The sequence below is a fragment of the Pinus tabuliformis genome, chromosome 7, assembly GCF_031772625.1.
Source record: "Pinus tabuliformis cultivar Carrire ecotype Pingquan chromosome 7, CPIR1, whole genome shotgun sequence".
NCBI lineage: Eukaryota > Viridiplantae > Streptophyta > Pinopsida > Pinales > Pinaceae > Pinus > Pinus tabuliformis.
In genome coordinates, this window is record NC_142293.1 from 41,339,919 (window position 1) to 41,352,374 (window position 12,456).

At 37.8% G+C, this 12,456-nt stretch overlaps 1 protein-coding gene across 1 annotated transcript; it reads right to left on the reverse strand.

Annotated features, from left to right (window-relative positions):
- Positions 1-418: 418 nt before the first annotated feature.
- On the reverse strand, positions 419-1,481 carry LOC149245137 (FT-interacting protein 3-like). The gene is made up of 2 exons (XM_089437138.1): positions 1,461-1,481; positions 419-1,288 (listed from the first exon to the last, which is right to left on the reverse strand). Exons 1-2 carry the CDS (start codon positions 1,479-1,481, stop codon positions 419-421), a joined length of 891 nt encoding a protein of 296 aa, XP_089293264.1.
- Between the last annotated feature and the right edge of the window lie 10,975 nt (positions 1,482-12,456).

The window sequence follows — 12,456 nt, forward strand, 5'->3', positions numbered from 1 at the left end:
GTTGGGCGTCTTTACGCTATTAATGAACATAATTATTGCTAAGATTGTAGTCCATTCATAGACATATAATGAGCAGAGTGAGTGGGGAAAACAACAGTTTAAACTGCCCGCAATTTTGTACGCATCCGCTAAACTTAATCAGAGAAAAATCCTCCAAATTTATGATTTCCTACAGTCTCTCCAGGATCTTGTTACAAAATGGATTAATCAAAAGATTTGCTGGGAGGATCATCATCGCCATCTGGGGAATGATGGGTGAGATCTATCGCATTTAATCAAGGATCGGGGCATTCCAGATCTTGAAGAGAGATCACAGGAAATTCGAGAGGCATAAAAGGTGGAAATTTATGCGGGATTTAGTAGGATTATCTCCGACAACAGTCTGGATCCTGCCAGCAACACTCCTCAAGCGATCATATCACATTTTGGCAATGTCAATACCTTTTGAAGTGGGAAATGTATCGAATTCTTCGTCAAGTTCGTCAGGATGCACTGCCTCAGCATGAGAAAGGCGAGTATCCATATGTGGTGGATGCCTTGGTCGGAAACGGTAATTCCATAGGCCAATCAAGAACATATAGAGGAAGACAGTCGGCAAGATCAGCTCAGGATACCAAACCAGTATGAGAAAGAGAATGTGGACTAGTACTGTAGTGATAGGATTCCTCCAATTGCAAACCTCATTAAACCACTTACCAATAGCTATCAGGGGTGATAGAATAGACATGATGCGGAAAAAGTTAGCCTTACTGCGGCGCATGCTCCACATGTGAGAATCCACATCTACCATATACTCTACTACATCCCTTTTCAAAGGAGGCTCAGCCCGGCTGAGTCGGAGTGCTACTATATTGATGGCTTGGTACCGGAGAGTCTCAAGCTGAGTCACAGAGAGAGGATGTAAATAATGCATCTTAGGCAACAAAGGCCTTGAATAAGTGTACATCATGTTTAACAGTGATGAACTTGAGAAACGGATTGCCAATTGAAGTTCGCCCATCTTTTTAACTCCTGAAGCCTGTAGCACCATCAGAGGATATGAATGGGTGTACACCCTATCTGTCTCTAAAGTGGAGAGACGAATACGAACCTTACCAATTTTGGCATCCCTAACTCCTCCTGTTTTGTCACCATTTCCTCCTTCAAGATAATTATTATCAAAAACCCCAACAGTGATAACAGTGGAAGGGTCATAAACTTCCCAGGTGTACTGCTCATTCCATCCAGGGACAGAACAGTAAGGAGCACAAATAGTGCTATGCCCTCGGCAGCCCTCATCAGAAATGTTCTAACCAGAATTAAAAAGATCAGTAAAAGTTCAACATTTTGTTGTGGAGAACTCTTTACTCTGGTATGTACCATCCTTTGCCATATTAACAACAGTCGTGCTACATTCAAGAGAAACACACTGAACATCTCCAGCAGAAGAACTCCGTCCAGAACCAGGTGAAAGTTTATGCCGGTGCAGTGTCCAGCACCATCCCTTTGCCAGATGATTCACCTCAGTACGACGAGATTTTGTTGATGACAAACGCAAAAATTCGTTTGGTTGTGTTTTTCTATTTTTTAATTGTTTTGTTTTTTTTTTTTTTTTTTGGTTTAATTATTTTGTTTTGTGTTTAATGTTGTTTTTATTTAATGTTTTGCATTTTTTTTTTAAATATCTAAAAAAACAAAAAAAAATGGTTAGTTTTATTTATTTATTTCTTTTTTAATAATAATATGTATATATATGATACATATATTATTATTATTTTGTGGAAATTTTTATTTCTTAAATCTAAAATTAAAAAACTAAATTTCATCTAAAAATTTAAAGATGTTTTCTTCTCATTCACAAAATTCTTTATTGTCATATTGCAGATTAGTTCTCCAGCAAGAGTATTTTTATTTGAAAACAATCAATAGATTTTCTGATCTTCCTGATCGCACGAAGCGCAGGAAGATAGCATACTAATCGCTTGATTTGTTTTTATTTATGCAGGGGGGTTTTAAAAAGACTGAATTTAAAACTAGCTAAATACTAAAACATCAGAAAACTCAAACTTGGAAAACTCAAACTTGAAATCCTTTATGAAGATCCTGCTGTCACCAGGTTTCATAAGTTAGTTTTTGTAAAGAAAAATACTAGTACTGAATTAAATTCTTAATGCCTGATCCCTTAGCACCATCCCCGGGAACGGCGCCAAAATTTTGGGCAATTTATTTGCTTAAATTGCTTTCATTAAATTATCAACCAGGGAAACTCGTAAGCTTGTGATGATGCCAGCAAAATATATGCAAGAGTAGGCAACTAACTCTATGTCTAACTAAATTATTTACGATTCAATATAATATGTAAAGGAAGAGGCTCCTAATTGAGGAGGTCCTGGTTGTCCTTCCCTACAATATTATGGATTGAAAAGAAATCATTGATTACATAAAACCAGAAACTTGAAATAAAGACAAGAGAATGAACTTTAATTGTTGTTCAGATTCAAATAGATAGAAAGACTAACTTAGTCCCTTGATTGTCCCCTCATATACTAATCCAAATTAACTAAGATTCATTCATGAGCATAAGAAATGAAATAACTTGGAACATAAAAGCAAAAGAATGAATTTCAATTATCATGCAAATCAAATGGTGGGAGAGCCTAACTTAGACCCTTGGTTGTTCCCTCATATGCTGATAAGATTTTAATTTAAAACTCATTCATCAATCACAAACAAATCCTCAAACATCTAAGCAATGAAATAAGATCTATTATGAAATAAAATGTTCCTTTGATCCTTTTAGAGTGAGCTCAATTCTCTTAAGAACAAAGTGACAAATTATTCCATTTACTGCACTAAGATAACTTACATCTAAAACTATATAATGGAAATTTATGTAAAATGAAGCTTTATTCTATTCCATCATAAGTTGGATACATGCTCCAAGAGTCCTCCCCTTTGGAATGGAGGAGGTACTCCTATTTATACAATGGGATGAGATAACAAACTCATAATGATGATCCACTAATCTCTTTTTAGTTCCATACATTTCTCAACCATCTAGACACATAACCCCCCTTTTGTCCTTGATCTTCTCCATGAGATCATGATCTTTTCCATGAGGATTATCTTATCAAATTCGAATTTGATCATTCAAGGCCACATAAAGATTCCCTGGAAGCTTCCTTTGTACCTACACATGTCAACAAACTCATTCTAATTGTTAGGTATAAGTATAAGCATATTATTTTCTAAAGTTTAACCATAAATCCACTTTAAAATGTTAAGAATTAATAAAGTTTGGAAAAGCATAGTTATAACCCAATAATGAGGTAAATGTAATGATGTGGAGGTGTAATGGAGGTGACATGAAGGTAAAATGTGAAGATATTGGTGAATAATGGAGTGAAAATAAGGACAATTTTGAAGCCCAACAGGGCATATCACACAACATTTTGAGACTTCCATCAAAATTTCGTGAAAGAAAGGAAAAATTCCTGGAACAATAGAAACATTAAGAAAAAGTCATTTGATCTGATATATGATCTTAAACAATTATTAAGGTATTACAAACTCATGTGCTTGGATATGCCTATGTTACTTTGTGCGATGGATTGATAAGATTGTGAAATACATAGACAATGAAGCAGTAAAAGAAACATAATAGACAACACACACAAACACAACAAGTTTAATAAGGAGTTCACCCAACACTCCTGGGCTATGTCTCCTGGTCCAACGTTCAGTGGTGACCTCTCTATTATGTCTTCAAAAATAGAGTTTTACAACAGTGAGGTCAATTTGAGCCTCACACAAAAGATACAAAAAAATAAGGCTTTACTTGGCTCCCCCAAGTCTCTTCTAAGTACACAGACTCTCCTCATTGACTCTCTGTCTCTGTTGCTCTGTCTCAGCACTGCCTGTCCCTGTTTTCTCTCTGTCTGTGGATTTAAAGCCAATCAACATTTTTCTATTCACTTCACCTTCCCTTGCTCTCTGGCTTCTCGACCTCTGTCCGCTCATATCCCTTTCTGAGCGTTAGCAATCATTACTAAATGCTTCCAAGGTTGGTGGCCACCTGTTCTATAACGAAATGGGTCATCGGACATTTGAAATCCCAAAATTGGTCATTTTCTGTTTACACAGAGAAACGCTGCAAAACATGGAAAAGTCCCCCAAACATCGTTCATTGGACTTCAAATATTATGAATCCACCTTATAACTCCTATCGGGTCCGCTCGTACACCAACATCGCATCTCCACTGTTGATCCAGGAGATCTAGATCCAACGGCTGTGGTTCATTTCAGGCGGCCCTTTCATATGGGGGTTAACCACCCGATGAGGGTGGTTTTCTCTCTCCTCAGCCTGGACACATCGCAGCCATTATATGGGATCAGGCGGAGCCCGACCCAAACAATTTGCCGCCCATAGACTACCCAAAATCCTGCTTTTTTCCTTTGTATTAAAAAATACATTAAATGATGAAATCCCGCTCATATCAAACTTGAAATAGTATTCAATAGCGTTAATAAACCCTTTCAGGTCTGTAATATCGCATGAGCGCATTTTCTTTGGTTTTTCGTTTATTCAACGAAAATGCAGTTTACAAAGGAAAACCCTGTTTTCTAGATCTCAAATCATATCAAACATCGTTTATAATCTTTATTGGGTCCAACTATCAGCCCTGCTCCATTGTAATGTTCCAATGCGATATTGTGATGCGATTGATTGCAATCAAATATAGCACATGCCCCGAGCTAATTGTAATCACTCCTTTGTATTTGTTGATTGCAATATCGCGCATTAACATGGGCTGTCGATCTGCACACTTGATCGACGGTCCTCTTTGACCCACACTGACCGCAATCACAACTGTCATGTGATAGCCCCCGATTGCCTTCACTTGCCATTGCCGATTGTGATTTTCCAATCAGATCTGGACCGTTGATTAGCCAGATCCGACGGCTCTGATTCAAAGTTGCTTTAAACTGTCGATAAGCCTGTTTTCACTGATTTCTTCATGTTTTTGCCTCCTGATAGTGTTATCCGCCTTTTTAATATTTTATCCTCATCCGATAGTTTTGATCTTTTGAAATATTTTTAAGACTTAGAGGGTTTTTGGATCCATTTTGGATCACGCCTTCCCACTGAAAAAGCTTTTGGACCACCAAAAGTTGGTTTTAAGCATCAATCAAGTGAGGATACAGCTTCCTCACTTGTCCAATCTCTATCCATCTTGCACTGCTTGGTTTTGAACCTTTGATTCCAATTCTGAGGTACTCAACATCCATTCTGCGTGTATTTCTCACCTTCCTGTCCAGAACTGTATCTTCCTGCAACTCATTGAGATATTCAGGCAACAGATCATCAATAGAAGGCAACTGACTTTGCTCTTTGGTATATTCAATCAATGAAGGTTCAAATAGTCTCAAGTTATCTGCATTAACTATTGAATAGATGTGCATGTAAGTTGGAAAATCAAGGCGAAAAGCATTCTCACCAATTTTCTCAAGTATCTTGAAAGGCCCATACATTATTGGCTTCAGCTTCTTACCTTCACCTTGCATTCTGTCTTTGCTGATGTACAGCCAGACTTGATCACCAACTTGGAAGCTATGCTCAATTTGATGCTTATCATGCCTTGCCTTGTACTTACCTTGGCTCCTTTCCAGTTGTTCCTGCATTGCCTCGTGAATTTCTTAGATTTGTTCAATGAATTCGTTGCTTTGTCCACATCACTATGTCCATCAACTGCTATGTCTTTACTAAAGACAAAATCCAAGGGATACCTTGGTGTAAAACCAAAACAAGTCTCAAAAGGAGATCTTTGTGTAGAAGAGTGCTTAGCATGATTGTAAGCATGTTGCACATAACACAAATGTTCATCCCAAAGCTTGGGATGCTTACTGCAATAGCACCTGAGCAACTGGATCACTGTCATGTTGACCACCTCTTTTTGACCATCTGTTTGTGGATGAAATGTTGTGCTCTTCTTCAATCTAGTGTCCATTAACTCCCATAGACTTGACCAAAACTTCCCAACAAATCGGGAATCTCGATCAGAGACAATAGAAGTAGGTAACCCAAAATGAACCCATACATGCTGAAAGAACAACTTTGCTATTTGTTCAGTTGTAATCTACTTGTTACAAGGTATTAAAATACACATTTTGCTAAACCTGTCCATAATAACATATAAATAGTCATTACCTTTTCTAGATTGCAGCAATCCCCCAACAAAGTCCATCGAAACACTTTTCCAAGGATGTGAAGGAACTGGAAGTGGAGTGTACAACCCGAGTTTTCTATTGCTGGGCTTGCTTTTGGCACACATGATGCACCCTTTAATATATCTAGAAACGGTTTCATGCATTCTTGGCCAATAACAAAATCTTTGCAGTTGTGCAACTATTTTACTCACACCAAAATGACCTAATATTAGAGAAGTATGTGCTTCTCAGATTATATTAACTCTTTCAGTTTGAGGAATGCATAACTTTCCCAAATGATACAAGAGTTGGTCCTTAACATGATAATCCAATTCTTCTACTTGTTTGCCATGACTTAAAGTTGCATATACATCTTTAAAATCTACATCTTGAGCACATTGTTCAATGTAGCTTTCATGCAATATTGAATTATGCTTAAGTATAGTAGCTGCATTTATGATTGGTCTGGATAACATATCTGAAACCTTATTGTGTATGCCTTTCTTATACCTAATGACAAGATGAAACTGTTGTAGAAAACCCATCCACCTATAGTGTCTTGATTGCTACAATTTAGTTTGTGAGTGCAAATATTGAAGTGGTTGATGATCAATATGTATAACTGTTTCTTTTCCCAATAGGTAATGTTTCCACTTTTTCACACTCTACACTAATGCATACAATTCTTTATCATATGTGGGATAATTAACTACTGCAGAATTAAATGTCTCAGAATGATAACATTTACCATGTTGCATCAACACTGCTCCCATGGCATTGTCACTGGCATCTGTTTCAATCTCAAATAGTCTTTGAAGATCTGGCAATACTAGTACTGGTGCTGTACTAATATTTTCTTTCAAGGTGTCGAAGGCTTTCTGCTATTTTCCTCCCCACTAAAACACCTTGTTCAATCCTGTCAAAGCATGTAAGGGAGCTGCAATCAAGGAAAAGTTAGCAATAAACTTTCTCCAATATTGTGCTTCTCCTAGGAAGCTCCTAACTTCTGTAGCAGATTTGGGTTTAGGCCAGTTCACAATGACTTCAACCTTAGAGGGATCTATCTTCAATTCACCACCCCCTACAATATGACCCAAATAATTCAAAGATGTTTTGCCAAATTCACATTTTGATAATTTAACATAGAGATTTTCTTTTTTCAAAACATCTAGAGTCTACTTTACATGCTTCAAATTTTCTTCCCATGTTTTACTGAAAACAAGAATGTCATCTAAATATACAATTACAAAATCATCAATAAAAGGCCTAAGTACATCATTCATTACTCTCATGAAAGTGGCAGGAGCATTAGTTAAGCCAAAAGGCATAACTAGCCACTCATACAGCCCTTGCTTTGTTTTGAAAGTAATCTTCCATGCATCTTGTTCTGCAACTCTGACTTGATGGTAGCCATTACACAAGTCCAACTTGGAAAAGTAAACAACTTCTTTTAGCTGATCTAATAGATCATCTATGCGAGGAAGAGGATAATGATTCTTGATCGTTATTTTATTCAGTGCTTCGTAATAAATGCACATCCTCCATGAACCATCTTTCTTTCTCACCAATACGATTGGAGATCCACATGGTGATGTGCTAGGCCTTATGAACCCTTTGTCAAGCAGCTCCTGTACCTTCTTCTTGATCTTTTCATTCTCTAAAGCGGATAACCTATACATTCTGATGTTAGGCAATGGAGCATCTTGCTGCAAATGAATATCATGTACAATTTCTCTTTTGGGTGGTAGACCTTTAGGTTCTTAAAATAGGATATCATATTCTGAAACAAATTTTTCTAAAACAACTTTTTGTTTAGCATCATAGCCTTCAAATATATTGGTTTTATTAGGGGTCTTTTCCTTTACAACCATTAATAAAAATCTCTTGCATGAATTTACAATTCTTTTCATATTCTCTGAGTTAATGAGAGTGTAGTTATTTTTGAGCTGATGAGCTCTTACAATATATTCTATCCCATCTTTTGTGAGTTGATACTTATTTTCAGTTCTATACAAAATGGCTTTTCTATCATGCAAGTAAGGAATTCCTAGAACAATACCACATATATCCAAAGGAACTATATCTAACTCAACCTCATCTACAAAATTTGACCCAAAAGCAAACCTAAGTTTACATTGTCTAGTCACTTGTAGCTTTGCTTTATCACATACCCAACCTAATGGATATGGCTTCTTGTGAGGTGTGGTTAGTAGTCCCAACTTCTTTACAATTGCTTCAGAAGTCAAGTTTACTTGTAAACCACTATCAAATAAAGTATCAATCTTTTGATACTTGGAAATAACTCTAATATGAAAAAGCTCATATCTTTTCCTCTCATTTTCTTCATTATCAATAGATTGTGCAGAATTACTAGTAGATGCTTTAGAATTTTTACCTTTTATACCTGTGGCTGTGATTGTTGTTTCATCACCTGAGTCTGACCCCAAATCTTTCTGAATAGCAGCAGCAATCTTCTTCTTCTTGCCATCGAATTTCTTGGGTTTCAGCTCTGAATGCAAAGACCAGCAGTGTTCATCATCATGTCCAACCTTCTTGCAGTGAGTGCATGAAGGTTTGTCTTTCTGTACAGCGTTTGTCTTCCTCTCTTTCCATTTCTGCTTCCTCTTTTCCTTGTTCTTGCTTGCAGTGGGTTTTGATGATCCCCGAACCTATCGGTTTACATTCTTGCCTCTAGCCTCTAGATGTGTAGCCTGAACAGATACCTCATCTATGCTAGTAGGGTTAAACATGAGAATGGTGTGCCTCAAATAGCTGTGTAGACCACCTATATACTTCAACAAAGTTTCAAGCGAGTCTAGAGAAATGCCTAGAATTAAAGCTCTTTTTATAAATTCCTAGGTATAGCTTTGTACACTTTGCCCTTTTAGCTGGTGAAGAGTTTTTCAACTCATCATTGCTTGCTGCATATAACCTAGCAGATAGAATTGTTTTTTAATGGCAGAAAAAAATTCACTCCAAGTAGAAAAAAATTTACCATGCTTCTTCAAATCAACTTGTGTCTTGCCTTCCCACCACACTAGGGCAGTTCCTCCAAGGCAAAGGCTGGCCAGCTGAATCTTTCTCCTTTCTGAATCGATGTTCTACACCCTACAATATACATCAATATGTCTAATCCAGTTATCTAGATTTTTTTCATTTAATTATCCATCATATATTGGCAAATCAATATTTACATCTAATTTAATCAAAGGGCTATAAGGAGGTGTTGATAGAGGAGGCTCTTTTCCTTTCCCTTTGCCTTCTGAATGGCCATCTAGAAGAGGTTCCTCTATTCCTTTGTCTTGTTTGGAGGTGGAAGTATCTTCAACTCGACATTTCTTAAATTCTCTATACATCTCTTCTACCATGGCTCTCATGGTCATGAAACATTCCATGAACTGAGAGTCTGATTCCAAGGGAATTTCTTCTGCCATTTTCCTCCTAGGATAGACTCTTCCTATTTCTGGGTTAGTCTCAACCAGTTCTCCTTCTCCTAATTTGACTTTGACCTAGTTAGCATTCAACAATCTAGCACAAGCTTGTCTAATCTTAGCAAACCTAAAGCTCTGATACCACTTGATCTGATATATGATCTTAGACAATTATTAAGGTATTATAGACTCATGTGCTTGGATATGCCTATGATACTCTGTGCAATGGATCGATAAGATTGGGAAATACATAGACAATGAAGCAGTAAAAGAAACATAATAGACAACACACATATACACAACAAGTTTAATAAGGAGTTCACCCAACACTTGTGGGCTACATCTCCTGGTCTGGCCTTCAGTGGTGACCTCTCTATTATGTCTTCAAAAATAGATTTTTACAATAGTGAGCTCAATTTGAGCCTCATAGAACAGATACAAAAAAATAAGGCTTTACTTGGATGCTCCAAGTCTCTTCTGAGTACACATACTCTCCTCACTGACTCTCTGTCTCTGTTGCTCTGTCTTAGCACTGCCTGTCCCTGTTTGCTCTTTGTCTGTGGCTTTAAAGACAATCGGCGTTGTCTGTTCACTACACCTTCCTAGGCTCTCTGGCTTCTCGACCTCTGTCTGCTCAGATCCCTTTCTGAGCGTTAGCAATCATTGCTAAATGCTTCCAGGGTTGGTGGCCACCTATTCTGTAACGGAATGGGTCATCGGGCCTTTGAAATCCCAAAATTGGTCATTTTCTATTTACACAAAGAAACACTGCAAAACATGGAAAAAGTCTGCCAAACACCGTTCATCGGACTTCAAATATTATGAATCCACCTTATAACTCCTATCGGGTCCGCTTGTACACCAACATCGCATCTCCACCATTGATCTGGGAGATCCAGATCCAACGGTTGTGGTTCGTTTCGGGCAGCCCTTTCATACGGGGGTTAACCGCCCGATGAGGGTGGTTTTCTCTCTCGTCAGCCTGGACACATGGCTTCCATTGTATGGGATCAGGCGGAGCCTGGCCCAAACCATTTACCGCCCACGGCCTACCCAAAATCCTGCATATTTCCTTTGTATTAAAAAATACATTAAAAGCTAAAATCCAGCTCATATCAAACTTGAAATAGTATTCAACAGCATTAATAAACCCTTTCGGGTCTGTAATATCGCATCGGCGCATTTTCTTTGGTTTTTTGTTTATTCAACGAAAATGCGGTTTACAAAGGAAAACCCTGTTTTCCGGATCTCAAATCATATCAAACATCATTTATAATCTTTATCAGGTCTGACTATCGGCCCCGCTCCATTGTAATGTTCCGATGCGATATTGCGATGCGATCGATCGCAATCGCATATCGCACATGCCCCGGGCCGATTGTAATCGCTCCTTTGTATTTGCCGATTGCGATATCGCGCATTAACATGGGTCGTTGATCTATGCACTTGATTGACGTTCCTCGCCGATCCACGCTGATCGCAATCACAATTGTCATGTGATAGCCCATGATTGCCTCTGCTTGCCATCGCCAATTGCGATTTGTTGATCGGATTTGGATCGTTGATTGGCCAGATCCGACGAATCCGCTCCAAAGTTGCTTTAAACCGTTGATAAGCCTGTTTTCACCAATTTCTTCATGTTTTTACCTCCCGATAGTGTTATCCGCCTTTTTAAGAGTTTATCCTCATGCAATAGTTTTGATCTTTTGAAAGATTTTGAAGACTTAGAGGGTCTTTGGATCCATTTCGGATCATCATTTTTAGTTGGAGATAAAGTACTGCTCTATGATATTGAATATCTCAAACAACCAAGTAAATTATAGATGCATTGGCTTGTACCATTTTATGTTGTGTATATTATGGATTCTAGAGATGTCAAGCTTTCTCAATTGGATATTATCCTTTTACCTGTTTGGGTGAATGAAGCATGCCTGAAACCCCACTATGGCTCATAAAATTATTTTGATTTTGATTTCTATCTCAAGAGTACTATTTAGGTTTAGATTTAATTCAGTTGCATCAATTTTACTAAGAACCTATGGTTTTATAGGTCTTGTGTCTAGTTGTGTTAATAAGTTACTCTACTTTTAGTTGTGACCTACCACAACTCATTGTGGTCAGGGAGGTATCATTGTGTCAATCCTATCAAATTTTTAGTCATAAGTATATGTCTTTTCTGTCATTAAGTCTCTTTTTTATTGTAATAGTTGTTTTATTAATTTAGAAATAATTCTTGTTGGGCATGGAATCCCCCCCAAGGCATGTTTTGGGGCTCAAAACCCAAGTTTTGACCCAATATTGTTGTAAATACTTTGCGAATTGTAGGCACGGAGCGCAAAATGTATGATAGAGTCACAGGGTTGCCTGCCCTAGTTTTGTAATCTAATGTCGGATGGATAGACCTACCCATGGTCCGCGGACCATGGGATTGTATAAATAGAGCGAGGCTCTAAGGGGAGAATAGAAGTGAGATAGGGAGAGTCTAAGTGACTAAGTGAAGTGTGCCTTTGGGTCGTAGAGTAGGAGAAGGCTCTGCAGCTGAGTACATAGAGGCCTAGTAGTCCGCAGCTGAGTGCGTGGACCCCTGCAGCTAAGTGCACAGGGTGGAGTCGAGTTTGTAACCGAGGAAGGAATTAATAAAGAGAAGTTTGTTATCAATTTGTGTATTTGTTCTTGGGTTAATACATGTTTGAGATAAATTGCAAATATACTATTTATTTACTCCACGCACCTGTATGAATGATTTATGTTGTTAAGTATAACTTAAAGCATGCAAGTAAGCCAAAATAATCAACTAACATTGGAATACTAGTAAGGACTTGGGTAATAACAACATTCA